Consider the following 26,269-nt stretch of genomic DNA (forward strand, 5'->3'; position numbering starts at 1 on the left):
AAAAAGTAAGGCCAATTCAAAAATTAAGACAACATGAATATTTAATGATATTTCAGAATATATATTATGTGCCAGAACTCTGGCATCTATCAACATGAGGAAAATACATTGATGAATTTCTGCAATAACACAACTTGTGAAATGACAAGATGGAATTAGACACTGTTAAGAAAAATGAAAAGTTAATTTCCAACAAATACAATTATTTTCCTATGCTACCATTCCTATATTTCCAGTTCTGTTGTGAGGCCACAAGATAATAATCAGGAACAACCTCATCCATGATACTTCAATACTTGGGTGAATAAGAATAATCATTTTCCTTTCAATTCATTTTCTTGGTGCTACAAGTCTGATTTTGCATTTTCTATAAAAGATCTATGCCCCCTTTTCCCTTAATAAGTATGGCTACCCTTTAGCACAAGGTCTAACTACTACTTTTGAAAACCACATGTACACAATTCACCAAACCAAAACACACACACACACACACACACACACTCAGATACTATGCCACCCATGTGCAAGACATGTAATTCTTAGTCTTCAGGCTCCTCATAGTGAGCATAGCCACTGGCATAGGTCCTTCCTAAATTCAAATTAGTAAATAGATCTGTGGTCTCTGTATCTGAATCTTTTCCTCCTTCATCCTCTTCCTCATCATCCTCTTCTGCTTCATAGTCATCATCTTCTTCTTCCTGGTAGCCTGTATCTCCATACTTTCCTGATGCAAGATTCTTCCAATAGGCATCATACCCAGAAGCTCCATCTGCTTCTTCACCTCCAGTTTGCCGGCCAAACTTCAAGGAGCGTGCTACAAGAAAGAGGCATGAATTCAGAATTCACATTTTTCAAGATCTTTTCTCTAAGATATATGAAACAAGTCGAATCAGTGGCTACTTCTTGACAATCCCACCCAAGAAATTTTAAAATCCTTTCTTAAATGCATTCCAAATGTTGTTCTATGCTTAACAGAAAAGCAACTAATGTTTTTAAAAAATAAAACACATAAAGAATGTTATCCCCCAACAAACTATATAACCTGTGTACGACCGACCTATATGCAAGACAAAAACATTAATCAATCATAATGGATCCTGTAGCTGTAATCATTTAATCAAGAGAGCTGCCATCTCTATCATCAAATGAATTGACAAGGGCTGGTCTTTTTGCAGGCCTCCACATCTGTTACTTTTATGTCCCAGGTGGACACTATTGCTGGTTTGTTGCCAAGTTTTTTACAGTGACAGGAAAACAGAAACGATACATAACTATGCTAGGGGTGGACAGCTATTTTGTGAAGACATAAGAACACTAACATAATACAAGGTATCAAGTCTAATTTCTTGACCATAGTAGTAGCAAAAATAGGTATTTTAACTAGGTTTGGTGTGCAACAAAAGTTCATTCTTTGGTTTGTACTCATATCACTCCCAAGATGCAACAGACTTCATATGCTATTTTACTCTTTAAAAAATTAAACACACATATAAATGAACAAGATACTATGGAAAATAGATTCAATTTGTCCTGTTTTTCTACAATTGCAAAACTCTGAAAAACAAATCAGCAACTGGGTTAGCCTAGAGGTTAAGCAATTGATAGAGGGAATGGGGAGGTGTCTGTAAAAAACACATCTCATTTTTCATTTGATCATAGAAATGTCAGTTTTTTTGATTAAATATACATTATTACAGAAGCCACTTATAAAGTTAATAAAGTTGTGAAGTGTTTTCTAAAAGGTTAATGGTTTTCTTAGAAACTGTGTACTGCATTTGAAAACACTTCTTGGATTTCTTCACCTATAATCTTACTAGATAAAAACTTCATACATGTTACATAAGCACACTAAAAATCATATATATTTTCATTTTCCTCCAACGTAAAAAGAAATTGTGCTAAATGATGTCTAAAGTACATTTTAGCCCTAATATCCTTTTTCATTTTTATTGACCATGTAATTTCATTGATGAAAAGAACTCCTGGTAAGAAAACACTCTCTACCAATGCAGACTGGCAAATTCTCTTCCACACATAGTCTTGGTTCCTGGGACACTGAAAGGTTAAGTGATTTGCATGGGTTAATATGTAATTATATATCAGAGGCAGGTCTTCCCAACTTTGTGGCCTGTTCTCTATCTGCTATGCCATGATGTCTCTCCTTGTACTATTATGATCAAATATTTTAAGACAGGCTTGGGAAGTAGCCCTGTAATTTCACCAGACCTAAAATTACCATCAAATATTTCTTCTGAATTTAGTAGTGAACCATAGATTAATAGGAAGATGGGGGCAGGGGGTAGAGAAGAAAGCTCAAATCTTTAAATTTCTGTATTTAGTATGGCATTAACTAAGGCAAACTTATGGCTGACCACAAAAGCTATCCCCGCCCACCCCCAAAATGATCTTATTTCCAAATTAATGAAGTTGAAAAATTACCCTACCCCTACATGTATACTTTTTCACAGCAGTGCCAAGTCCAATTTTCTCAGCCAGATGAAAACACTAAGCATGAAAATGCTCTACTCAACTATAAAGCCTAAGTATGGACACTCCAAGAAGAGTCTTACTTGACATGCTCAGATCCTTAGTCTCTTGAGTTTCATGTCCACATTTAGGACAGGGAGGTTCTTTTCCTTTTTCTTGCTTAAACACTTTGCTCCTTGTATGATCATCACAGAAACAAGCCTAAGAAGAAAAGAAGGAAATAACTGAGTGGTATTACTTTAACCAAGTTCAAGAAATAGTCTTGACTGAGCACAGAGGGATATAAAGTTTTCACAGCATCTGAGAAATCCTCCTTCTGGGAAGGAATAAAATCAAGGAGGCGTTCTTAGGGGGAACAAAGTCTGGATCAGTCAGCACAGTTCCAATAAATTATAATTTAAGACTCTAACTTACCACAGGGTGGTGTCTCCTTCATACCATGCAGTACACCACAGAGAGAGGCACTCAATACCATAAAAGATTTCTCTCCCATAATAACAATATATGCTCAAAAATGAATTTATAAATTGAAACTGTACTATCAGTTAGCAAGTCTGATCCAAAAAGAAGGGCAAAGTTAATGCTGGATATGGCCTTGTAAGAAAAACAACTAGGAGAGGGTTTAACTATGACTAAGAAATGGTTAAGAGACCCCAATAATGTGGGTCACTTCCTAAGGCACAGGTTCTTAACTTTTTTGTGTCATGGGCCCCTTTCACAGTCTGGTGAAGGCTATGGACCCCTTATCAGAATAATGATTTCAAATGTATCAAAAAATGTACATGATTGCAAAGGAAATCAAGTATCTTTAAATACGCAAATAAGTAAATAGAAAGCTATATAAAAATTTATGTATTTATTTGTAAACAAACAAAAGCAAACTGATAGACCTATATGTGGAGTCAGGAAGACTCGAGTTCAAATCCTGCTCCAGATCTGCTGTGACCATGGGCAAGTCACCTAACCTCTGTCTGCTTTAGTTTCCTGATCTATAAAAAAGGGAAAATGAGATAATATTTGTAAAGTGCTTTAAAAAACTTAAAAGTATTGTATAAATGCTAGTTATGACAGACAGCTAGGTAGGACAGTGATTAAAGTGTTGGGCCTGGAGTCAGGAACATTTGAGTTCAAATCCTGCCTCAGACATTTACAAGCTGTGTGACCTTGGGCAAGTCATTTAACCAATCTGCCTTTTTCCTCAACTGTAAAATTCGGATAACACCAACAACATCTACCTCCAAAGGTTGCTGTGAGGATCAAATGAGATAATATTTCTTAAGCACTTAGTACAGTACCCAGCACATATTAGGGGCTAGGGCTATATTAATGTTTACTCTCCTACCTTCCCTATCCCCACATCAAGATTAAGAACCTCTAGTCTAAGAGGCAACAATCTGTGGGTAAAATAGTATGAAGTGAAGTGGTGGGGTTTTTTGTTTGTTTTTGTTTTTTATCATCAAAATTCTAGAAAAAACAACCAATCTGGAAAAACTCTGGCTAAATACAATGGTCATTTTCAGTAATGTGTTATGCAAGTTAAAATAACAATGAGAACTAACATTCTTATAGTACTTTAAGGTCTGGAAAGCACTTTACAAATACTATCTTATTTTAGCCTGACAATAACCTTGAAAGGAGGTAGGTGCTATTATTATCCCCATTTTACAGATGAAGAAACTGAGGCAAAGAGCGGTCAGGTGGCTTTCTCAGAGCTATACTAATATAGTGTCTGGGGCCAAACTTGAACTTGGGTCTTCCTGATTCTAGACACATTTCTCCTTTCTGGTAACAATAAATGTATTTTTTAATAAAAGAAAAAAATTATATGCTTAATATGACATTTATTGAAAACATAGTTATCATTTTGGATAGCACATTCCGATTCCAACTACACTGGGAGTAGAAATGGTAGAAAGAGCACTTGAGTGGGAGTCAGAAGACCTGCGTTTTAGGCCCATTTCTGCTATCATACAACCCCTGGCAAGTTAAAGTTACTTAACTTCTCTTGGTCAATGCTTCCTTATTTATAATATAAAGTGAGAGAGTTCAACTAGTAGAGTTATCGCTCACGTTCCTTCCAGCAAAATAATGTTTATGAACAATCTAAGCACTGGTGGTTGAGTTAGAATCATGAAGAAAACCCTGAACTAAAATATACAAGAGATCCATTCCTACCTTACAACGAAGGCATGAGTGCTGTCCCAGCCGATTACAGGAAACACCTGTGGGAGAAGATATACTTTTGTCATTTTCAAACTAGAACTGGCATTGCTAATTTCTACAAATTTGTATCTAAGGTTGAACTCTCAGATTCATTATCGAACTTCTAATTATTCTGAAGCAAAATGCAAACTCGAAAATATGAGCACACACAGTTATGATGGGATCCCCAATAAAGAAAAGGAAAATCTACAAAATCTGCAGACATTGTTTTGAGTCATGGAACTTTGCTTTTCTCCAGTTACTGCAGGTTTCTCCAATTCGCCAGCATCTGACAAACTGCACCACCACCATCCTTATCTGTGGGGATATCAAATCATCTTTTACCTCTCTGATCCAAACTTTAGTCACCCACACATGACTCAGGTTTTTCAAAGGGCTACCCCAAACATCACTACTGATATAAGCCTCTGATTTTGTAGATTCAGATACTACCACCTTACCCTGCCAATTCCAGGTAAGGTAAGTGGATAGAATAAGAAGTCTGGAAAGTAAGGCTGGAGGAAGGAAAAGTAGACAGAAAAGTACATTAAGTACTATGGTGCTAGAGTACAAATTTGGTGGATCTACTATCATCAATATTAAAAATTACTTTTAAAAGGAACACTGGCAGATCTGTTCCATTTTTCATCTTTTTTCCTACTGCCTGTTATGCCTATACTCCTGGGATAATCCAGCTTGGTTGGGTATTAACATGAAGTTTCCTGCAGACTTGGCTTCTTCCCTAATGCTCATGTCGCTCATTCCTATTTTGTGGGGCAATATTGCTTGTAATCTTCTACTACCCTCTCCCCATAATGTTTCACAAACACCTTTATACCCTAAAGTGGTATTTGCCTTAGCAGCTGTGTTTGTGCTTATCAAAGAGATTAAGTATATGCTGGCTGAGCCAGTTTCTGAGCTCTCTCATCCTCCTTGTTGTGGAAACCACTCTACACTGAAGCTATGTCTTACAGTCTAATCCATGTGGCAATTTGTGAGGGGCCATGTGGGAGACAGGGATTGCCCAGATCCATCTATCCCTCCAGGTTTGTCCCTCCCTCAGCCTGCTGCCTGCCAGCCAAAACCTGCAGCTCTACTACTGCACTATATATGTGGGGAAAACAACATTAGCATTAATAACAGCAGCTAGCTTTTATATAATGCTTTAAGATCTGGAAAGTACTTTACATACATTATCTCATTTGAGCCTCAAAACAATACGGATGAAGAAGCTGAGAATGAGAGAGAACGGTGCTTAGCTAGTCACATATCTAGTGTCTGGAGAAGAATTTGAATTCAGGCATTGTATCCCCTATGCCCCTAACTGCCCATTAATCAAGAAAGATAGATATTTACAAATGAGATTTAAAATATTCCAAAAGTATGAAGTTTCTTTAATTTTATTTTTTTAATTATCTTCCAGCAGCATGTTTTTAACACATACAGTACAATTTTCTAATATAAGTTTCTTAGAAATAATGATGAGTATGTATATATAAAACATGCTATAAAGCAGTGGTGTCAAGCCCAAATAGAAACAGGAGCAACTAATCCATATTTAAATATCCCTGCAGGCCACATGTTGACTTAGTTTTAAAATGTAATGCTATCTATGTTTTATTATCTTTTTATTTATTTTGTTGAGTACTTCCCAATTACATTTATTTTTCTGTTTAGTTATTTATTATTGTCAGTTCACATTTACTTTTTTTTTAATCTTTCACAGTTTTATTTCTTCCAATGTGAAACTTTTTTTTCTTTTTAATTTTTTTTATTTAATATATTTAGTTTTCAGCATTGATTTTCAAGAGTTGGAATTACAAATTTTCTCCCCATTTCTACCCTCCCCCCAACTCCAAGATGGCATATATTCTAGTTGCCCTGTTCCCCAGTCAGCTGTCCCTTCTGTCACCCCACTCCCCTCCCATCCCCTTTTCCCTTCCTTTCTTGTACGGCAAGATAAATTTCTACACCCAATTGCCTGTGTATCTTATTTTCTAGTTGCATGCAAAAATTTTTTTGTTTTTGTTTTTGAACATCTGTTTTTAAAACTTTGAGTTCCAAATTCTCTCCCCTCTTCCCTTCCCAACCACCCTCCCTAAGAAGTCAAGCAATTCAACATAGGCCACATGTGTATCACTATGTATAACTCTTCCACGATACTCATGCTGTGAAAGACTAACTATATTTTGCTCCTTCCTAACCTATCCCCCTTTATTCAATTTTCTCCCTTGACCCTGTCCCTTTTTGAAAGTGTTTGTTTTTGATTATCTCCACCCCATCTGCCCTCCCTTCTATCATCCCCCCCCTTTTTTTTTATCTTCTTCCTCCTTCTTTCCTGTGGGGTAAGATACCCAATTGAGTATGTATGGTATTCCCTCCTCAGGTCTAATCTGATGAGAGCAAGATTCACTCATTCCCCCTCACCTGCCTTCTCTTCTCTTCCTACAGAACTGCTTTTTCTTGCCACTTTTATGCGAGATAATTTACCCCATTCTATCTCTCCCTTTTCCCCTCTCTCAATATATTCCTCTCTCATCCCTTAATTTGATTTTATTTCTTTTAGATACCTTCCCTTCATCTTCAACTCACCCTGTGCTCGCTCTCTCTCTCTATCTATATATATATATGTGTGTGTGTATGTATATATATATACATATATATATACACATACATATATACATACATAGACACATATATACATATATATGTATAAACATATATATGTGTGTATATATATATATGCATATTCCCTTCAGCTACCCTAATACTGAGGTCTCATGAATCATACACATCATCTTTTCATGTAGGAATGTAAACAAAACAGTTCACCTTTAGTAAGTCCCTTGCAGTTTCTTTTTCTTGTTCTTTTTCTTGATTACCTTTTCATGCTTCTCTTGATTCTTGTGTTTGAAAGTCAAATTTTCTATTCAGTTCTGGTCTTTTCACTGACAAAGCTTGAAAGTCCTCTATTTTATTGAAAATCCATATTTTGCCTTGGAGCATGATACTCAGTTTTGCTGGGTAGGTGATTCTAGGTTTTAATCCTAGCTCCACTGACCTCCGGAATATCATATTCCAAGCCCCTCAATCTCTTAATGTAGAAGCTGCTAGATCTTGGTTTATTCTGATTGTGTTTCCACAATACTCAAATTGTTTCTTTCTGGCTGCTTGCAGTATTTTCTCCTTGACCTGGGAGCTCTGGAATTTGGCAACAATATTCCTAGGAGATTTCTTTTTGTCATCTATTTGAGGAGGCAATCGGTGGATTCTTTCAATTTCTAGAATATCAGGGCAGTTCTCCTTGATAATTTCTTGAAAGATGATATCTAGGTTCTTTTTTTGATCATGGCTTTCAGGTAGTCCAATAATTTTTAAATTATCTCTCCTGGATCTATTTTCCAGGTCAGTGGTTTTTCCAATGAGATATTTCACATGGTCTTCCATTTTTTCAATCCTTTGGTTCTGTTTTATAATCTCTTGATTTCTCACAAAGTCACTAGCTTCCACTTGCTCCAATTTAATTTTTAAGGTAGTATTTTCTTCAATGGTCTTTTGGACCTCCTTTTCCATTTGGCTAATTCTGTCTTTCAAGGCATTCTTCTCCTCATTGGCTTTTTGGAGCTCTTTTGACATCTGATTTAGTCTATTTTTTAAGGTGTTATTTTCTTCAGTATTTTTGGGGGTCTCCTTTAGCAAGTCATTGACTTGTTTTTCATGGTTTTCTTGCATCACTCTCATTTCTCTTCCCAATTTTTCCTCTACTTCTCTAACTTGCTTTTCCAAATCCTTTTTGAGCTCTTCCATGGCCTGAGGCCAGTTCATGTTTTTCTTGGAGGCTTTTGTTGTAGGCTCTTTGACTTTGTTGACTTCTTCTGGCTGTATGTTTTGGTCTTCTTTGTCACCAAAAAAGATTCCAAAGTCTGAGACTGAATCTGGGTGCGTTTTTGCTGCCTGGCCATGTTCCCAGCCAACTTACTTGACCCTTGAGTTTTTCAGTGTGGTATGACTGCTTGTAGAGTAAAGAGTACTATGTTCCAAGCTTGGGGGGATGCACTGTTGATTTCAGAGCTATTACAGCCAGCTCTGCCACACCAGCATTCCTCCTTCCCCAAGAACCCCCAACCTGGACTGGACTTAGATCTTCAGCAGGCTCTGCACTCCTGCTCTGATCTGCCACTTAATTCCTCCCACCAGGTGGGCCTGGGACTGGACGCAACTGCAGCTGTAGTTCTGCAGCTGCCCCACCTCCGCTGCCCCTGGGGTGGTGGCTGAACAGGGAACTCTATCACGCTGCCACAGCTCACTGATTCAGGGCACTAGAGCCCGCTCCACCTGGCTCCTGGTCTGGTTGGTCTGGCCGCCCATGCTGGGCTCTGCTCCACTCCCAACTCCGTGCGCGAAAGACCTCACCCAGCAACCATCCAGGCTGTCCTGGGCTGCAGCCCTGCTTCCCTCTGCTATCTTGTGGGTTCTGCAGTTCTAGAATTGGTTCAGAGCCATTTTTTACAGGTTTTTGGAGGGACTTGGCGGGGAGCTCACACTAGTCCTTGTTTTCCAGCCGCCATCTTGGCTCTGCCCCCCTCCCAATTACATTTTAATCTGGTTTGGGACACTCCAGAATGTTGCTATAACTCATATTTAAAATTCCTACAATTCCATTATAATGTCAAATGCATAAATTATTGGATTCAACCAAATGAGGAATAAAAGTAGCTTATGCTTGTCAGATTAATATGGAACCATTGGAATAGCACTTGAAGAACCTTCCCATGTTCCAAGAGCAATCAGTAAATGAGAAAATGAAGAACAAACCAGGTGGCAGAGAAAAGGAAGGCCTTTAAGAATTAATTATAGCAAACAGAAGAACATTGTGAATTTACAATGAGACTGATTTTAATATTACACATCAATGACAGAGTGATCATTCCCTCTCGGGATGCTGATGATTACAGAGCTTTGGGGCTTTGCTTGTGTCTCTTACTGCATCACTAAAAGATGACAGAATTATAATGCTATCATTTGCAGTTACCTGCCTTTTATTCCATGTGCTATAAAATGCACAAAGGAAAAAAAAATCAGTGTTTTGCTACATATTCTTGCAATGTGTCTAACAGGCTCAGACTTGACTCATAATTCCAGACACTCCTTTAGTCTGAAACGTTTCTATTAGCCTACAAACAGTGCAACACTGTAAATCTTAGAAGTCCCTTGGTAGATAAACCTACTTTAAAACCAGAGATAAGGAACATATTTAGAAAGCACTTCTTGTAACAAAGTCTCTGTGAGCCTTTGAATGCATTTCTAATGAAGAAACTCAGCCTACCCAAATGATGTAAGTATCATGCCCTGTGGAAATTAAGTTGTTTCATTTACAAAAATATTAGTAATCTAGAGTCAGTAGGCTATGTGTTTTTGAATTATTTTATCCAATAATGGAAAATCAATACTCACTTAAATTATTGTGCCATGGGGGAGTTCCATGGGAAGCATGCTATTTTTTCCACTAAATGTTAATACTCTTAAAAGAAAGTACCTTGGATAGACATAACAATTTAGATGAAATTACTTACATTTAAACGTTTCTGCCTCCAAAACCTGGCAGCTGGCTTGATGTTCAAATTGATCATCTTCACACAAGAAGTTATGGCAAAACGAGCAGCTGAATATTCTGCCTCCTGTCGGAATTCCCAAGATAATAACCAAATATGCTGACATAGTAAAACTAAGTGAACTTAAGTGACACTGCTTTAAAAAGTGATGTGCTATTGAAGAGGAACATAAAATCATCTGGCAATTTTTGTTCTGATAAAAGAGACAATGACAACAGTCAGACTGCTTGGGGGAGATAGCTTATGACCCCTCAGTATCCCTTCTTCCCCACTGCCCTTCTCTGTCTCTTCCCAAACAATATTCACAATTCCTAAAGAAGACTTTTGTTCTTGTTGCGTGGGTAAAAAATACTGGTAGAAAATATCTACAATCCCTGCTATTACATACCCCTTTCCATACTGTCCTAACAACTAATACAGCTGCCAACAGCTGGTATAAAACTGTTTCCATTAACTGTAACTTTAGAAATAATTTTGCAAGCAGCATTCAGAATGGTATAAAAGACATCCTACATATCTAACAAAGTAGAATATCTTTTCCCCCTTATTTCTAATAACTTACCATGGTCCCATACACCTCTTTCACATTCAACACATTCTGCATCAGTAAGAGGGCAGGTACAAGCATGTGTACTCAGACATTTCCTCCCATGGCAAACCCAGGCTTCACAGAAATCACAGATAGCACCCTGTAACCAAAGAGGGGGGAATATTGATCTCTGCAACTGACCATTTCGAATCCTACAAATGTAACAATTCATCTACCTTTGGTGCAATAAATAGTTTCACTGCAGGAAGTTCAACTAGGACACAAATATCCCTTACTTGAAAATCATAAGAAACAAAGGGAAAGGGATGAGGACAACTTTAGCAGCACAAAATCCATGAAATTAGTAGCCTATTTATCCACTCCACACTAGACAGGGTATTATACAGCATTAAATCAAAGTGAAAGACTAGGCACAATGGCTCCTTCACCTATATTTCTCAAAATAAATCCCAATTCTGATATACTATGCATGCACTTCCTATCTGGTAAGGGCTTCTTACAATTGAATGAACTTTAGCCTCAACATTTTTTACTTTCAAAAAAAGAGTATACACATAATTTCTAAAGAGGATCATGAAGTTACTCTGGAAAAAATGAGATAAAATGCTAAGAGTATTGTTTAAAAGACAGCTGATGATGTCTTTATATGATCACTCAGGATGCTTGTTTGTCGACAATGATAAAATTTAATACAAACCAAAGCCTACAGTAAGTTACTCTAGCTCTGTTCCAGGCTAAGAGAGTATACATAATAAATGGTCTTCTAATAAAAACCCTTCGATCTTGTACAGTGGTAACAATACATGGAACAGTAAATCTGCTGAATGTTTTTGGCTTTTAAAGTGGAATGCTAATGCATATGCCACTAAAAGAGCCATAATTCTGAAATACAGCACTTTACTAGATATATGCCCTAATTACGTGTGATTATATTTAAATGGTTTTATTGGTTTGTCCATCTACTAAATGGAAGTAATTATATTTCCCATTCATACACCTTAGGGAATGTTTTTAAAGGAGAATTTGTTTTGCTTGACTATGCATATACATTACAAGGTTGTTTTTTTTTTTCTTTTCTTCCAGTGAGGTGAAAAAGATGGGAGGCAGAAAAAATAATTGGAAAAAAAAGAAAATTTAAAGAACTTTCAAAAGATAGGGAGGGCTATTAAACATAAATAAAAGGAGGGCTATTAGACACAAATAAGCTACCAAGAAACAGTGGAATCTACTTTACTGAAGAATACCACTGGAATACCATACAGGGACAGAGAAGGCAAAAATTGACCTTTTGGACACTTTTGGTTTTGATTATATTGAGCATTACATGAATGGCCCAATATATAATTATCTCATCAATTTGCATTCTTTGATCATAATAGCAAAGAGAAAATGCACATGAACAATAAATCAGAAGTTATTTGGGGATTACAAATTTTCCATGAATAATCCACAAGGTTGATAGTTGAAAGTGACTCATAGAGAGAGAAAGACAGATAATGCTTTGATATCAAACTTAGAAAAATATTTTCCTTCAGAATAATTTACCGCCTAAATATTTTGTCTTACTTTAAAAGATGATGTTTTAGAAAGCTTACCACCATTGCAAGGCCAGTACTATACACCCCAGCATGCTTTATGACACAATCTGAAGACTTCATCATACATTTTGTTTTTCCTATGTTTAAAAAAAGGAAAAAGAAAATTTAAAAAGGTTTTAAACTAGCCTTGAGGAGTGATACAAAAATATCTACTAAGCCTTCATCTTTTCCCTTAGCCTACTCCCCTACAGAAAACAGTCCAGGAGTAAAACAAATTAAATCAACATTCTTTACTACTTATCTGAGTGACTAGGAGAGTGGTTATAACTAAGATATTTAACTGTATGTGGAAGTTCTTTCAAGGTAAGTAATATTAGTAAAAACAAACATTTTGGGCAATAGTTATTTACATGCAAAATCACACCAAATATAAGGTTATGCACAAATTTATAATCTAGTATCAATATTAAGCATCTTGTAACACAAAAACAGAAATAGTATATGTCACATTTGGAAACATACTCATTACTATTTAATAATCATTTATTTCTGTCATGTTTGTTACCCAACATAATGTTCAGCTTGGTACTATCAGTGGAAAAAATAGCCTGAGAATCAGGTATGGGTTCTAGACCTAGATTCTCCATTAACTACTATCTATGTGATAATTAATCTCTTTGGGTCTGTTTCCTCATCTGTAAAATGACTAGGTGGGGCTATTGAACTCTAAGTTCCATTCCACATCTAAGATTTTATGAAAATGCTTAAATTTTTAAAAAGTCCTATTAATTTCACATTATATAATTCATGTTTTAAAAAGGTAGATTTAATATTATTGCTAACTTCATCTTGCAGCATTATCTCAAGTCTGAAACCAAGACAAAGAATATTTACAAGGCTTATTCAATATGAATTTATATATCTGATTAGCCATGCTAACTATTTCAGAAAATGTTTTAAAACCATATAGATAGGCTTGACAACAAAAAGTTTGAAGTAGAGAGTGAGGGAGCTCAAAAAACTATTATAAATTTGTTGTTGAGACCAATGACCCCAGAAAAAGCCAATGGCAATCACTACCGACAAAATGAAAAACCCCAATCTTGTAGGATAACAAGAAATCATGAGGAAAAATACTTTGTAAGCCATTAAGGACTATCTGAATCTCATATATCACCAGTTTTTCAGCTCTCATAACAACTTAAAATGGAAAGATGGTTAAGAGAAATAGTTTTACAACATCCCTGCCTGCCTACAGAACAAAACCCTTGAGATAGGCAAGAAGGTTGCAAACAATAAGAGAATAAGAAAGTAGTTCTATCCAGCAACTACCTAACATGCCCATGCTTCTGATACCAACTCAGAACATGAGCAGGTACAGTACACATTCAAAATGCTTCCTTCCCATTATTCCAATTCTCCACTATTACCCATGAAATAATCTTTTACTCACTATCAAAAAAATCTGGAAATTGACCTTTCCACCTTGCTTGTAACATCAACTCCCTTACATAACCCAGATTCACATTCCTGAGACACCATATTTCAAATGAACTCACACAACAGACCATGTGAGACCATGGTAGACTTAACGTTTTCTGGTCCTAGCTCTAAAAGAAACATTAAAATAGTCTGTATGACAGTATGATAAATAAATGGCTCTCTACATTACCTTCAAAGGTTACACCCTTATACTGCTAACTCCTTCTTCATCCTGTATCTATCACTCATGAATGTAACAAAATTCTTTTTAAACTTGCTTATCTTTTTAAGTTAAATGACCTTTCATCGTGACAAATACCATTCTTATTATCTGAGGTGAGTAGCATATCCTATTCTATTCTGAACTAAAAACAGGCAGGCATAAGGGACTGAAAAACCCCAAAGGGTAGCTACCAAGCACCTTGCAGCAACAAAGGCAACATGATTTCAAAAGATAAGAATATGTCTAGTCACATTAAAAAAATGCTTCAAATAACTAATAATTAGAGAAATGCAAAGAGGCTCTGCTTCACACCCATCAGATTAGCAATTTTTAACAAAAGGGATCATAATCTCTAAACAAGCAGATCTCTATAAATCAGATGTAGGATATAAGTCATATAAAAACTAAGATTTTTCTTTAAAAAAAAGGTGGCCTGGACCTTTCAACTTTCCCCCAGCATTTTATTGATTCTTAGGCAAACAAGGACAATGGGACTTTTCTGCTAATCAAAAAGCAGTGTTTTTTAACATTAAGTTTATCTGTGAGACAGATTGCTTGTTATAAGCAATTATAAGATTGCTTGTGAAGAACATTCAGGTTCAGGTCAAAACTTATTAACATTATAAACAGAATGCTCTGTAAAGAAAAAGAGATGTGTCCTTTGTCATATATACTTACCACACTGAGCGCACAGTGGTAACTTCTGCACAGAATTACAAAAGTAACAAAATGCTCTATTCTTCTGTCGTCTTGTTATGTGAAATAAAAATAAAGAGTGAAGTCGACTAATTATCAAAAATAAAATGCAAATTTTATAATGAAATGTACAAAGAAAAAATGATTAAATGTTTACCTTTGACATTTATCACATTCCTGTAAGGAAAAAAACACATTAAAAATTTTTTTTTCTGTTGCCACAAAATGGTGAAGAGAATTTATAAAGGTTATATCATAATTTTTATTCTGTCAGTACATATTTTAGGTGTCTATATACAAAACATAACTAGGAATGTCTGGCTTCAGTAAAATCACATATTGCATTATGTATGTATGAAACAGAGATATGGAAACAGAAAAAAGACAGGAAAAAGTTGGAGTTATGAAAAAAGGCAAACATAAGACATTAAAATAATGCCATAGAGGAAATGGTAGAATAAAACAAAGACTAAAAAGGAGATGAGCAACATCATAAGGACAATGAGGACAGAATTAAAAAACAGGGAAAGCCAAGATAGCTCAGTGGGACATGGTAAATAGGGGGAGATTTTTTAAAAAGGCAGGGGATGAGTATGCATCAAATGCTACTTTACTACATCATTGAATAATCCCAACCAATCCAGAAATTAGTGGCCTACACTGTTCAGAACCATATTTGCTATAAAAACCACAAAGAAATCCCTCCTGGAAGAGCTATCTACAAAAACGGCAGGGTCGGCAGTGTAGCAGCACAGATACGAGTACCTGGGGAAACATGAAAACCGAGGTAAGAACCTAGCACAGGTATAGGGAAAACATGGAACAGATATAAGAAGGAACATCAGCATAACTGAAATTCAGAAAATGTGACATTTATTACATAACTACTCTGTGTAAGGAATGTGCTAGACACCAAGGATACAAAGGCAAAAGAAATGTGGTTCTAGCCTTCGACAATATTACATCCCATAGGGAAGATAAGAGTTACACAGATCAATATAAGAAATAATAATATGAAGAAAAGAGCAGTAGATTACTGGGGGAATATCAAGACTTCATAGAGAAAGCAGGACCTGGGCTAAGCTTTCAAGGAAAGAAAAGGAAGGAGAGGAGATGATGGAGACAGGACCCTAGTAAAAAGACTAGAGCTGAGGAGGGTCAGAATTGGGAGACCCAAGTAAGTTATGAATCACCTATCTGGTTCTCCATCTCACCCGAACTCCAACTAGGACAGTTCCTTCTAGGGAACTTTTCAAGAGATGAATGGAGCCATAGACAACATCCCCCATATCTGGTGTAGTGATATCTGTGATGATCAAGGATCAGCGAAAGCAGCCAAGTACTTTTCAGAGATTGAGCTGGCAAAATAACTACTCAAGAGGTTTGTGGAAGTGGCAGAGTCAAAGAGAAGCAAAAAGACATTCATGAATGCAGAGGGAGCTGAAGAGGTGGAAGATGAGAAGCTGAAAGTTAGGGAAAGTGAAGAAGGAAATATTACCCAGTATTCACTATCTCCCCTCGCCTTAGATCCAACTGCTGCTGATCAGCTACAGCTTAATCATCTATGGCATTTGCTGGTCTCTGACACTTTCGATAAAGAATCTCCTCTAAGCTGCCCTGTGAGGCTTCCCCCATTTCCTAAGGCATGGAGTCAAGGGCCATGGACACAGGAACCAAGGGGCCTGGCGTCCTCAGGAGATGGAGCCAGGTGGCTGCATTTTGAGAGTCTGCATTCTCCCATGTCCCCACAGCACCACCCAAGAAAAAAAAAGCAGGGCCTTATGTCCTGGTAAGCCATAGCTGTACCTATTCTTTTACCTGAGGATCCCAAGGAGATTTGAGACTTTGCTACCCAGATTTTCATAATAGTTCCTCCAAGCCTCTAGGCATTCCAATAGAATAATATCCCAAACATAAAAGACATCAAGAATGTTGATAAACATCCAATGCTAACTAGCCAGGGCAAGAGGTGAGGAATGAGAAAGGCCCATCAGAAAATTTTTCATAGGACAGGACCTAAGATCCTAAGATCCTAAGATGAATAGCAAATACCTGAATGGCACATAAAGACAGAACAACACATCCTTGCATCAATATAAAACATTATTTTGCAGACAACTTTTCTAAGCTACCAACAAAGAAACATTTCCTATTGAGACAGATTGCTCTGTTTAGCATGTTTCATATGCTAGGTGCTATGCAGAGAATGGAATGAAATATATTCAATGCAGGAAGTATAATAGGTATGTATATATGTGGGTACAGGCATCATCCTTTGACATCAAATCCTAGACTAAAATTAAACATGTCAGCACACTGTAAATAATGCAATGCTATGTTTTCACTGTAATCTGTAAATAACAGCATCTGGCTTTATCAATATCTGCCCTGAACCATCATCTCTACACTCTCATTCTGGGTTATCTCAACAATTTCCATGGGTCCATTCTCATCTACAAACTGGTTGATGATTCTCAAATCTATATACTCTGCCTCAACCTCTCTCCTTAATTCAAATCCTGAATCACTAACTGCCTGGGCATCTCCACTAGAATCAGAAACTCAACATGTCAAAAACACAACTCATTATAACATTTCCCCAAAACCATCTCTCCTCCAAACTTTCTTATTTCTGCTGAGGGCACTCCCAGTCACCAAGGTTCACCCTGGAAATTATCTTTGGTTCTTCCCTCTTCTCCATATTCAATCCATTGCCAAGTCTTGTCGATTTTACCTTCAGAGCATCTCTTACACCTATCCCCCTCCCTCCAATCTCAGTGGCTATTTCACAAAAATCACTGAAACAGCCTCCATGCTCCTAGTCTCTCCCTTTTCCAATTCATCTTCCACACAGGTACCAAATTAATATTACTAAAACACAAATCTGACCCAGTAAAAAATAATGTTAAATGGTTCCCTAATGCTCTAGAATAAAATACAAACTCTTCAATTTGGCACTTAAAAGTCTTCTACAATCTGGCTTATCTTTCTGGATTTATTTCACATTACATCCCTTCACATACTCCACGTTCCAGACAAACTAACCTCCTAGCCTTCCTCCAAACTTGACGTTGAATTCTACTGCAATACATCCCAGCAAAAGCTGTCCCTCATTCCTAGGATACACTCCCAGCTTTCCTCTACCTCTTAAAACTCTCTTTATTAAGGTTCAGTTCAGGTGATACCTTCTCAAAGCCTGATTGTCCCAGTAGCGAAGTGATCATAATGTAATTATATATCTGTGCACATGTTTATACACCCAGTAGAACATAAGCTCCTTGAGAGCAATGACTGTTTAGTTTTTGTCTTTGTATTCCAAAGGTCTAGAACAAAGCCGTATATATGTGTGTGGGTGGGTGTATGGATGTGGATATGGATGTGTGTATGTGTGTGTGTGTGTATACTTAAAAATATTTATTTAATTGAATTATGGGGGAAAATTACCATTGAAGCGTTACATGGATGTTTAGCTAAATCGATATTGCCTCTTGCTGCTCTCAGCTGTTTTTCGCGTTCTCGACGGCTTTCAGCCTTCTTTCTTGCACCAGTCTTTTTTTTAGGCATTTTGCCTACTTTCTGCACATAAGAGAAAAGAAGATTTGAGATCTGGCTGCATCTACTATTTTAACCCAACTTAAATTATGTAACATAATGTTCTCTCAACCTGGTAATTTTGATGGATTAACCACATTATTCAAATTTTTTGAAACATTTAACACATTTTATATGCTACCTGACAAAGAAATTAGTGATATTCTTAAAAACACATAGTCTATTAAAATAAAGCACTTATTTACATTCACAGAATCATTCTAAAACATGTGAAACTCAAAAAGTAGATAGCATTTATTTTGAAAGCCAAAACATTTATTGCAGGTTAAAACTTTATTTGTGCTGAATTCTTCAAAAGATGCACTACGATGCCCACCCCTCCAAAAAAAAAAAAACCACCCACGCTTCTTTTCTGGCGACAATATAAGTAGAATAGTATAGAAGAAGAATATAGATATAATCTTTTACTGATCTAATGTATAGCATCCTTCCAAATGATGTCGTAACATAAACAGATTTATCATTTACTATACTGCTGATCTGAAAAATTAAATGCTTAACTTTTAAATAAAAATTAAAAATTAAATACCTAAATATACTAAGTTTGACAGCATTATTCACAAATATAATTCTCTCTCAGAAGATATCATCATATTTTCTACGTAACCTGCTTTCGGGGCACCGTTTCCTGCAGATAGTCTAAGTTATAATTAAGCACTTTTAATATAATAAAACATAACAAGTTGAAACTGTTTTTAATATTTTAATTTTCTTCACTTAAGCTACAGATATACCATCCTCAAATTTAATATTTTCTTATTTAGTCAATTGGGAATTAGCCATGCTTTGCAATCTCTGAAGGAAAAATTTCTAAATTACCATAGTTTAAGTAACCCTAATTTTACAGGAGAATAAATCTAATTAGTATGAATCAAGAAACTTCTACAAAATAAGCCTTTTTATTGCCTGTCTATAAAGAGATCAAGCAAAACTAAAGAAGCCACGCAGCTCTGAAGTTGAGGCTAAGCTACAAAGAACTGGCATAACCATCTTAAATATGAGGCAGTGGCTTTTTTCATTTGAAAAATGAGGCCTACTATCTTAAGAGCACAGGCTGTCTCCTCACGGAAGGCGTCATATGCAAAAGTCATAGAATCATAGAGTTAGACATGGAAAAAAGCATACACATCTGCTACTCCACCCATATCATTTTACGGTTGAGAAAAATGAAGTTCAATGATTTGCTCTAATTCACAAAGCTAGTGAGAGGCAGAGACAGGTTTCAAATCTCAAAGAGAAGAGAATTCATTCACAACAGAACAGATAGGTTCACCAGATTCATTTATATATGACAGTAACTGTACCAAGACTAAGAATGCTGTAGGGCAGACCCATATGACCTGGTAGTAGGTAGGAGCCAAAATTAATACGGGATAAACTTCTTCAAGCCACAGATGCCTTTTTAGCAGCTCACTTTCCAAGTGTGAGGGATGGCTCGCAGTGAAATTCCCTCACTAATACACTGTTACATTCTTACCTCTCTCTCTCCGTGCTACATTTTGCCAAATGATGAAAGGAAACCAAAACTGAACCTCAATAATCCTCTTCTGACTGGTTGCCCCCAAGTTTGGTAAAAGGAAATGCATAATGAGGTTTTGTAAAACCACTGTCCTCTGATAGGGTACAAATTAGTTAGGAATAATTATGGTAATGAAGGATAAAAACTGCAAGAAGACTGTGAGCTTCCCTCACTGGCCAATGGTGAGGTAGGACAGAAGTTAGAGGTGGGATTAGGATTAGGACAAAAGAAGCCTGCGAGCTTCCACATCTCCAAACTCCCTGGCTGCTGCTGCTTGAGTGATGGGGGCTGTGCCCTTTCTCGTGAGAAAGAATAAAGACCTTTTCTGATCTCCGACTCAGACTCCAAACTCTTGAATCTGGTGGTTGTCATCCCACACACAAGTAAGGGTATAATTAATGATTAAACTATTTCTCAAAACACTTTTTTTTAATGAGGACATAATCCAGAAACTGCAATCAGAAAACAATTCTTTATAATGTCACCTTCAGTAAAAGACTTCCCAGCAGCAGCAATTTCTTTAGAAATCTGAAAACTAACCTTAGTAGCTGCCTCATTTTCTGAGTTTACTTTCTTGAAAAACTATTGTTCCCCAAGGAGACTTTTCAACAATTTGGACACTTGAATTTGTTTTTCATTGGTGTCCAATTTGCTTAAGTCAGGATGTTTTGATTCCAAATGTCAATGAAGATTGTATTTACCTTGGAATGGCTATTATTTCTCAGCAAACAAGGCACAATATTTTGTCTCTCATGTAAGTAAACAAGTATCCATTTGTCCACTCCAGACTAAACACTATGTTCTGATTTGATCTTCCACTTCTTTTTGTCACACATTTTACAGTCACCCCAAAAACTTTAATGTTAGAACCAAAAAAACATCTGCAGCAACTGAGGCTCATATACAAAGAAATACTGAACTGAGTGGCTGACCTTGTAGTGCCAGACACTCATGTAACTGAGAGAGAGGCTGTGCAACAAGGGAGGGGAAGAAGCACTGTTGCTGCTCATTACACAGTGGGCATCAGCTGCGTTGGGAGCGAGTGGCTGCACTCACTTTGAACCTGTTCAATGCCAGTAATGACTGAAAACACAGCAAAAAGATATGACACTCACTCCTCTCAGACTGGAGAGACTGACAATGGGTTGGATGCCATGGGTCATGTGACAAAGAAGAGGGTGTACAGTGGCAACCTACCTGCCAAGTTACACGATGGGCACAACAGTGATTAGTGGAAGGTGGGGAAAGCACTCGTTACATCTTTACTTCCTTTTACATCCTCTATATTTTTCACAGGCCGCCCAAAATTCTTTCCTGGGTGGCCCACAGGCTGTATGTTATGCAGGACTCCTATAGGGTCACCTCAAAGAAATACATGGTCAACCTCCATGGAGGCTGGACTAATCGAATAAAAGGGAAAAAAGATAAAAGAAAACACACTGAGGAACCATAATATGCAGGAGTGAATTGGCCTACCAGTAAAATGTACTTGATTGCTACAATAACGGTATAGAGAGAAAAAAATACTGGACCTGGGAGTCAAATGAGCTGAATTCAAGTTCTTACTGGCTATGTAAACTTGATTCCCCCCGGGCCTCACATTTATACTCTATGAAACGACAGCACTCAATTTAATCTATGTTCTAACTTTCAGGGCAACCAATCCATGTGTCCAATTATCCATGCAACAACTCTGGAAGGAAGATATTAAGTCTGCAGGTTGGTCAAGTGATTGGTTGCTTGGTGTTTAGCTTCCTGAGAGGCACACAATGTTGCAATAGCTTACCACAGCAAGTATAACATTACTGAACTGGGTCTAAAGCCACAAATCTAAGAGCAAAATCTCAAGCAAGTTGGGTTAGCCCCTGAGAAATTTAAACACAGCAGGTAACACCAAGGGCTTATAAAGCACTTGAACATGAATCCCATCTCCAACATTTAGGACAAGTAATCATCTAACCTCCACTTAACAGCCTTCAGTGAAGGGGAAATCACTTTCTAGCCCAGCACTAAAGCCTTAGGAGATTCTTCCTTACACTGAAACTCTGGTTCAGATTTTAATCTCCCATAGGACTCCTACTGCAGTCCTTATAAGAGGTGATGAAAGGCTGAAATAGGATAGTGACTGTGATCAGAGAGAAGGGGACAGGTATGACAGACACTATGAAGATAAAATTGATAAGACTAGGCAAAGGATTGGCTAGAGGGAGGAAGGAAGAGTCAAGGACAGCTCATAGGTTGTGAGCTTGGGTGACTGGGGCAACCCTCAACAGTGCTCAGCCCAGGGAAGACATTTTTATTTAATGAATAACTGGAGCAGAGTCAGAATGAGAGGACCTCAGTATGAGTCCTGGCTGTCACTAGCTACCTACATAACTGTGCAAATCATCACTCCTCTTTAGGTCTCCATGTCACTGAACCGGACATTCTAGTCCAGACTGCATGGTACATTTGAAAGAATTCTTTCAGAACCTCTGATACTCTCTGCATGACCTCTGACAAAACCCTTAACTTGTTCAGGCCTTAGTGTCCTCATCTGGATAAAGCGGGGTTTGGACTAGGCTCTTGCTTAGCTGGCCTCCAAGACACCTTTTAGCTCTAGATCTACAATGCTCAGTGCAACCCTTTTCAATCAGTGAAAAGTCACATTTTCCAGAGGTCTAAGAGAACACCTCTGGAACATCTGTGGCCCTTCAGGAATAGTTCTTCTGTCTCAACAAGTCTTTCATGCTCAAAAAAGGCAGATTCCCCAAACTCTGGAACTTCTCAGGAACTGGGTGACTGGAAAAGATTCTTGTCAGCAAAGTTGAAAGAATCACAGCTGGGGGAGACCTCAATGGCCAACTAGTTCAATCTGTACCTGGAAAAGAATTCCATCTAGTATACCCCCAACAAGGAGACTTTCATCTTCTTCTTGAAGACTTCCAGTAACACGTGGAGGGTTGGGAAGGATCCCATAACCTTCTGAGGGAGCCCAATCCACTCTGATAGTTCTAAAATTTCATTAGTTTATCCTTACAGCAAACTTTAATTTGTAGCTATCTTATGCAATTAAATGGCAGCTAGGTGGCACAATGGATAGAGCACCTGGACTGGAGTCAGAAAGACACCTCTCCTTGAGTTCAAATCCCACCTTAAACACTTATTAGTTGTGTGACCCTCAGCAAGTCACTTAACTCTCCTTGCCTCAGTTTCCTCATCTGTAAAATGAGCTGGAGGAGGAAAAGGCAAATCACTCCAGTATCTTTGCCAAGAAAATCCTAAATGGGGTCATGAAGAGTCAGACACAACTGAAAAACACTTAAACAACAACTACGCAATTAATATGGCCACACTGCTTTATTATTTCCCTTATTAAACTGCAAAGTTCATTAGGGCAGTGACCATCTCTTATCTAAACTCTAAATTTCAGCAGTACCTAGTACAGTTCTCTAACATACAGCTTTTAATAAATGTTTGTTGAATGACTAACAGCCAAAAAAAATTTGATAAAATCTCTTTAAAGAGCTGTATAAAAATTTGTACATAAGGACTAATAAACATTAAATTACAGTCAGTAACAACAAGTTGAGAACTGGTAATGTTCGATTTAGAACTATTCCCAATTTGATTTGGACCCTCAGCTGTGTGTGTATTCCACAGAGTAGGGGCTTAACACATGCTTATTAAATTGAATCAAACTGAATTAAATTGAATTCCATAAGGTTATTGATATTTATAGCACTCGTCTCATAGGACTATTCTAAGGATCAAATAAGATTACATATATATAGCGCTTTTCAAATTTTAAAGCGCTCTGCAAATGTCAATGTTGAATTCTACTAGACCACTGTAAAAATTGATAAACTCTCATGGAAAAAAAAATTGTACAGTATCAATAAAAAGCATAAGGACTTTTCTCAATGCCTGTCTTAAATGGGACATGAAATTTCAGAGGACTGCTCTTTAGATTCATTTTCCCCTGTCTCTCCCCAACCCTAAATTTCTTTGGCAACATTTAAGAAACCAGGTGATAAGTACAGAGCGAAAAGAAGGTGTGAAAGTATTTCCTAATTTAACAAGAACTGCTGGGAGAACTGGAAAAAAGTTGGGCAAATAGCCTGTTTAGACCAAAGCTCATACCATATGACGTAAATAAGATCCGGAAGGGTTCTTTACCAAACTATAAAAGATCACATCACTTTCTTTGGAAAAAATACAGGAAGGTATCTTTCACAAGTAACGATTGGGAAAAATCTTTGGCAGCCCCCCTTGGTAAGCCATTTCATTTCTAGGAGACCTATTTCCTCGTGTATGAAACTAGGAATGTGGGCTAGATGATTGCTAAGATTTATAGTTACAATTGTGATCCTACGGGATATAAGTGACCACAAGGGTGATTACATAAAACTGAAAAGGTTCAGAAGGACAAAAATCAATGCAAAATGAAAATCAGAGAAACCACGTGGGGGTGGGGGTGGGGGAAATCTTTGAATTAAGAAAGCCCCTTGGTATGGCCAAAGAGAGTTGGATTTTGTTTCTTTTTTTCATCTTCCGAAGTTTTATTTTGTTTTCCCACGGGTGAATCTTGGATTCCTTACTTCGGGAAGTTGTGCTATTGCCGGTGCCGTGCGTTCATCCCCCGGTTAGGAAGTCACCAGTGAGCAGCCTGCACTCACAGGGAAGAGTGACGTTCCGAGAGGCGGAAGGGAGCTCGCCGGAGCCCTACCTGAAGAACGCAGAACTCGCCGAGACAGAGAAGAATGCTGAGCTGGGGTGTCGCACGGCCTCGGGTTCGAATCCTGCCTCTGCCACCTGGACAGTGGGGTGACCTTGTGGAAGTCACTTCCCCTCTCTGGGCCTCAGTTTCCTCATCTGTAAAACAAGGTAGGGAAGGAGCTAGACTGCCTCTAAGGTCGCTACGGGCTGCCAATCTACGGTCCCCAAACCCGTGGGCATTCCGACGTCACTTGAGGACCAATCCCCGGGTAATGGAGGGGTCGCTCCCTTCCCCTAGAACGTGGGACCAGCCTCCGACTGTGGCCGGGGCTGGAGGTGGGTGATGACCCCAGAGCCCCACACCCCGCCGCCCGGACACGACCTCCCCCGGGGGCCGGCGATGACGGCTCAGCTGGACGCCGCCGGCGCCTTCTCCCAGCAGGCCGCGCTCCCCCCGCCCGCGTCCACACTGACCAACGGCGGAGCCTCCCGCGGGCCGGACGCTGACAGCGGCGGAGTGACAGCGATCGGACGGGCGCGACAGCGCCAAAGGCAGACGTGGGGAAGAGGAGCGGACGGGAGGGGGCGGGGCCAGCCGGCGTCCGCACAACGTCAGCACGCCCGCACGCCGACACGTATCGCCGCCACCACCCCCTGTTTGCTCCGCCTCCGCCTCCGAGGACCAAAGGGGCCTCCCGAGGGGCGGGGCTGCTCCCGAGGGGCGGGGCTACTCCCGAGGGACGGGGCTGCTCCCGAGGGGCGGGGCTGCCTCACTGTAGATCTGGAAAGAGGAGCAGACAATCCAAGGGAGATTAGGAGGGAGGGTCTTGGGGGTGCTCTAGTCTAGATCAAGGATTCCTAATCTTTTTTTGTGTCAGGCAGCCATGGACCGCTTCTCAGAATAGTTTCTAATTTAAATGCATAAAATAAGATACAAAGGAAACCAAGTTTATTGAAACATAGTTGTCAAAATATTTTTTAAGCAAGCTCATGGGCCATGGTTTCAAAAAAACTTTTTTTTAAAACAAGATCATGGGCCATAGTTATTAAAATAATTTTTAAAAACTAATTAATAGGCCAAAATTATAAAAAATTACCAAGTTCATAATACATAGTTTAAAAATTTTTTAAACAAATTCATGGGCCATTATTATCAAAATACATCTTTTAAAATTTTATGGGCCCTAGTTATCAAGAGATAAATAGGTAGGTAGGTAGGTAGATAGATGTGTGTACATATTTATTTCAAAAGTTCATTAGGCCCCAGATTAACCTGCACCGATAGGATGAGGGGAGGAGAACAAGAGGGAAAAGATAGAATAAGAAGAAGGAAAGCAGAAGAGTAGTAACAAAGCACTGAGTCCTCCTTAACTTCCCTATTTCTGTTTAAGGCACTGCCCACCATCCTTGGACTCTGTCAAAGCTCACCATCTCAGTCATGGGATCATAGCTATAGAGCTGGATGGGACCTCAGAGGTGATCTAGACCTACCCTTATTTTACTGATGAATAAATTGAGGCCCGAAGAGGTTCAATTGCATTCAATAAATATTTAGTGCCTACTATGTGCCAGCCACTGTGCTAAAAACTGGGGATACAAAAAGAGTCAAAGGATAGTCTCTGACCTCCAGGAGCTTACAATCCAGTGGGA

The 26,269-nt window shown here is 38.2% G+C and overlaps 1 protein-coding gene across 1 annotated transcript; it reads right to left on the reverse strand.

Moving 5' to 3' along the window:
• Window positions 1-15: 15 nt before the first annotated feature.
• On the reverse strand, window positions 16-25,221 carry ZNF330 (zinc finger protein 330). Its single transcript, XM_036764481.1, has 11 exons — window positions 25,094-25,221; window positions 24,630-24,775; window positions 18,235-18,366; window positions 14,948-14,967; window positions 14,773-14,843; window positions 12,447-12,526; window positions 10,864-10,990; window positions 10,263-10,367; window positions 4,663-4,709; window positions 2,571-2,688; window positions 16-814 (listed from the first exon to the last, which is right to left on the reverse strand). The coding sequence occupies exons 3-11, from the start codon at window positions 18,352-18,354 to the stop codon at window positions 540-542; spliced, it is 963 nt and encodes a 320-aa protein (XP_036620376.1). The 5' UTR covers window positions 18,355-18,366; window positions 24,630-24,775; window positions 25,094-25,221; the 3' UTR covers window positions 16-539.
• Between the last annotated feature and the right edge of the window lie 1,048 nt (window positions 25,222-26,269).

This window comes from Trichosurus vulpecula, chromosome 6, assembly GCF_011100635.1.
Source record: "Trichosurus vulpecula isolate mTriVul1 chromosome 6, mTriVul1.pri, whole genome shotgun sequence".
Classification (NCBI taxonomy): domain Eukaryota; kingdom Metazoa; phylum Chordata; class Mammalia; order Diprotodontia; family Phalangeridae; genus Trichosurus; species Trichosurus vulpecula.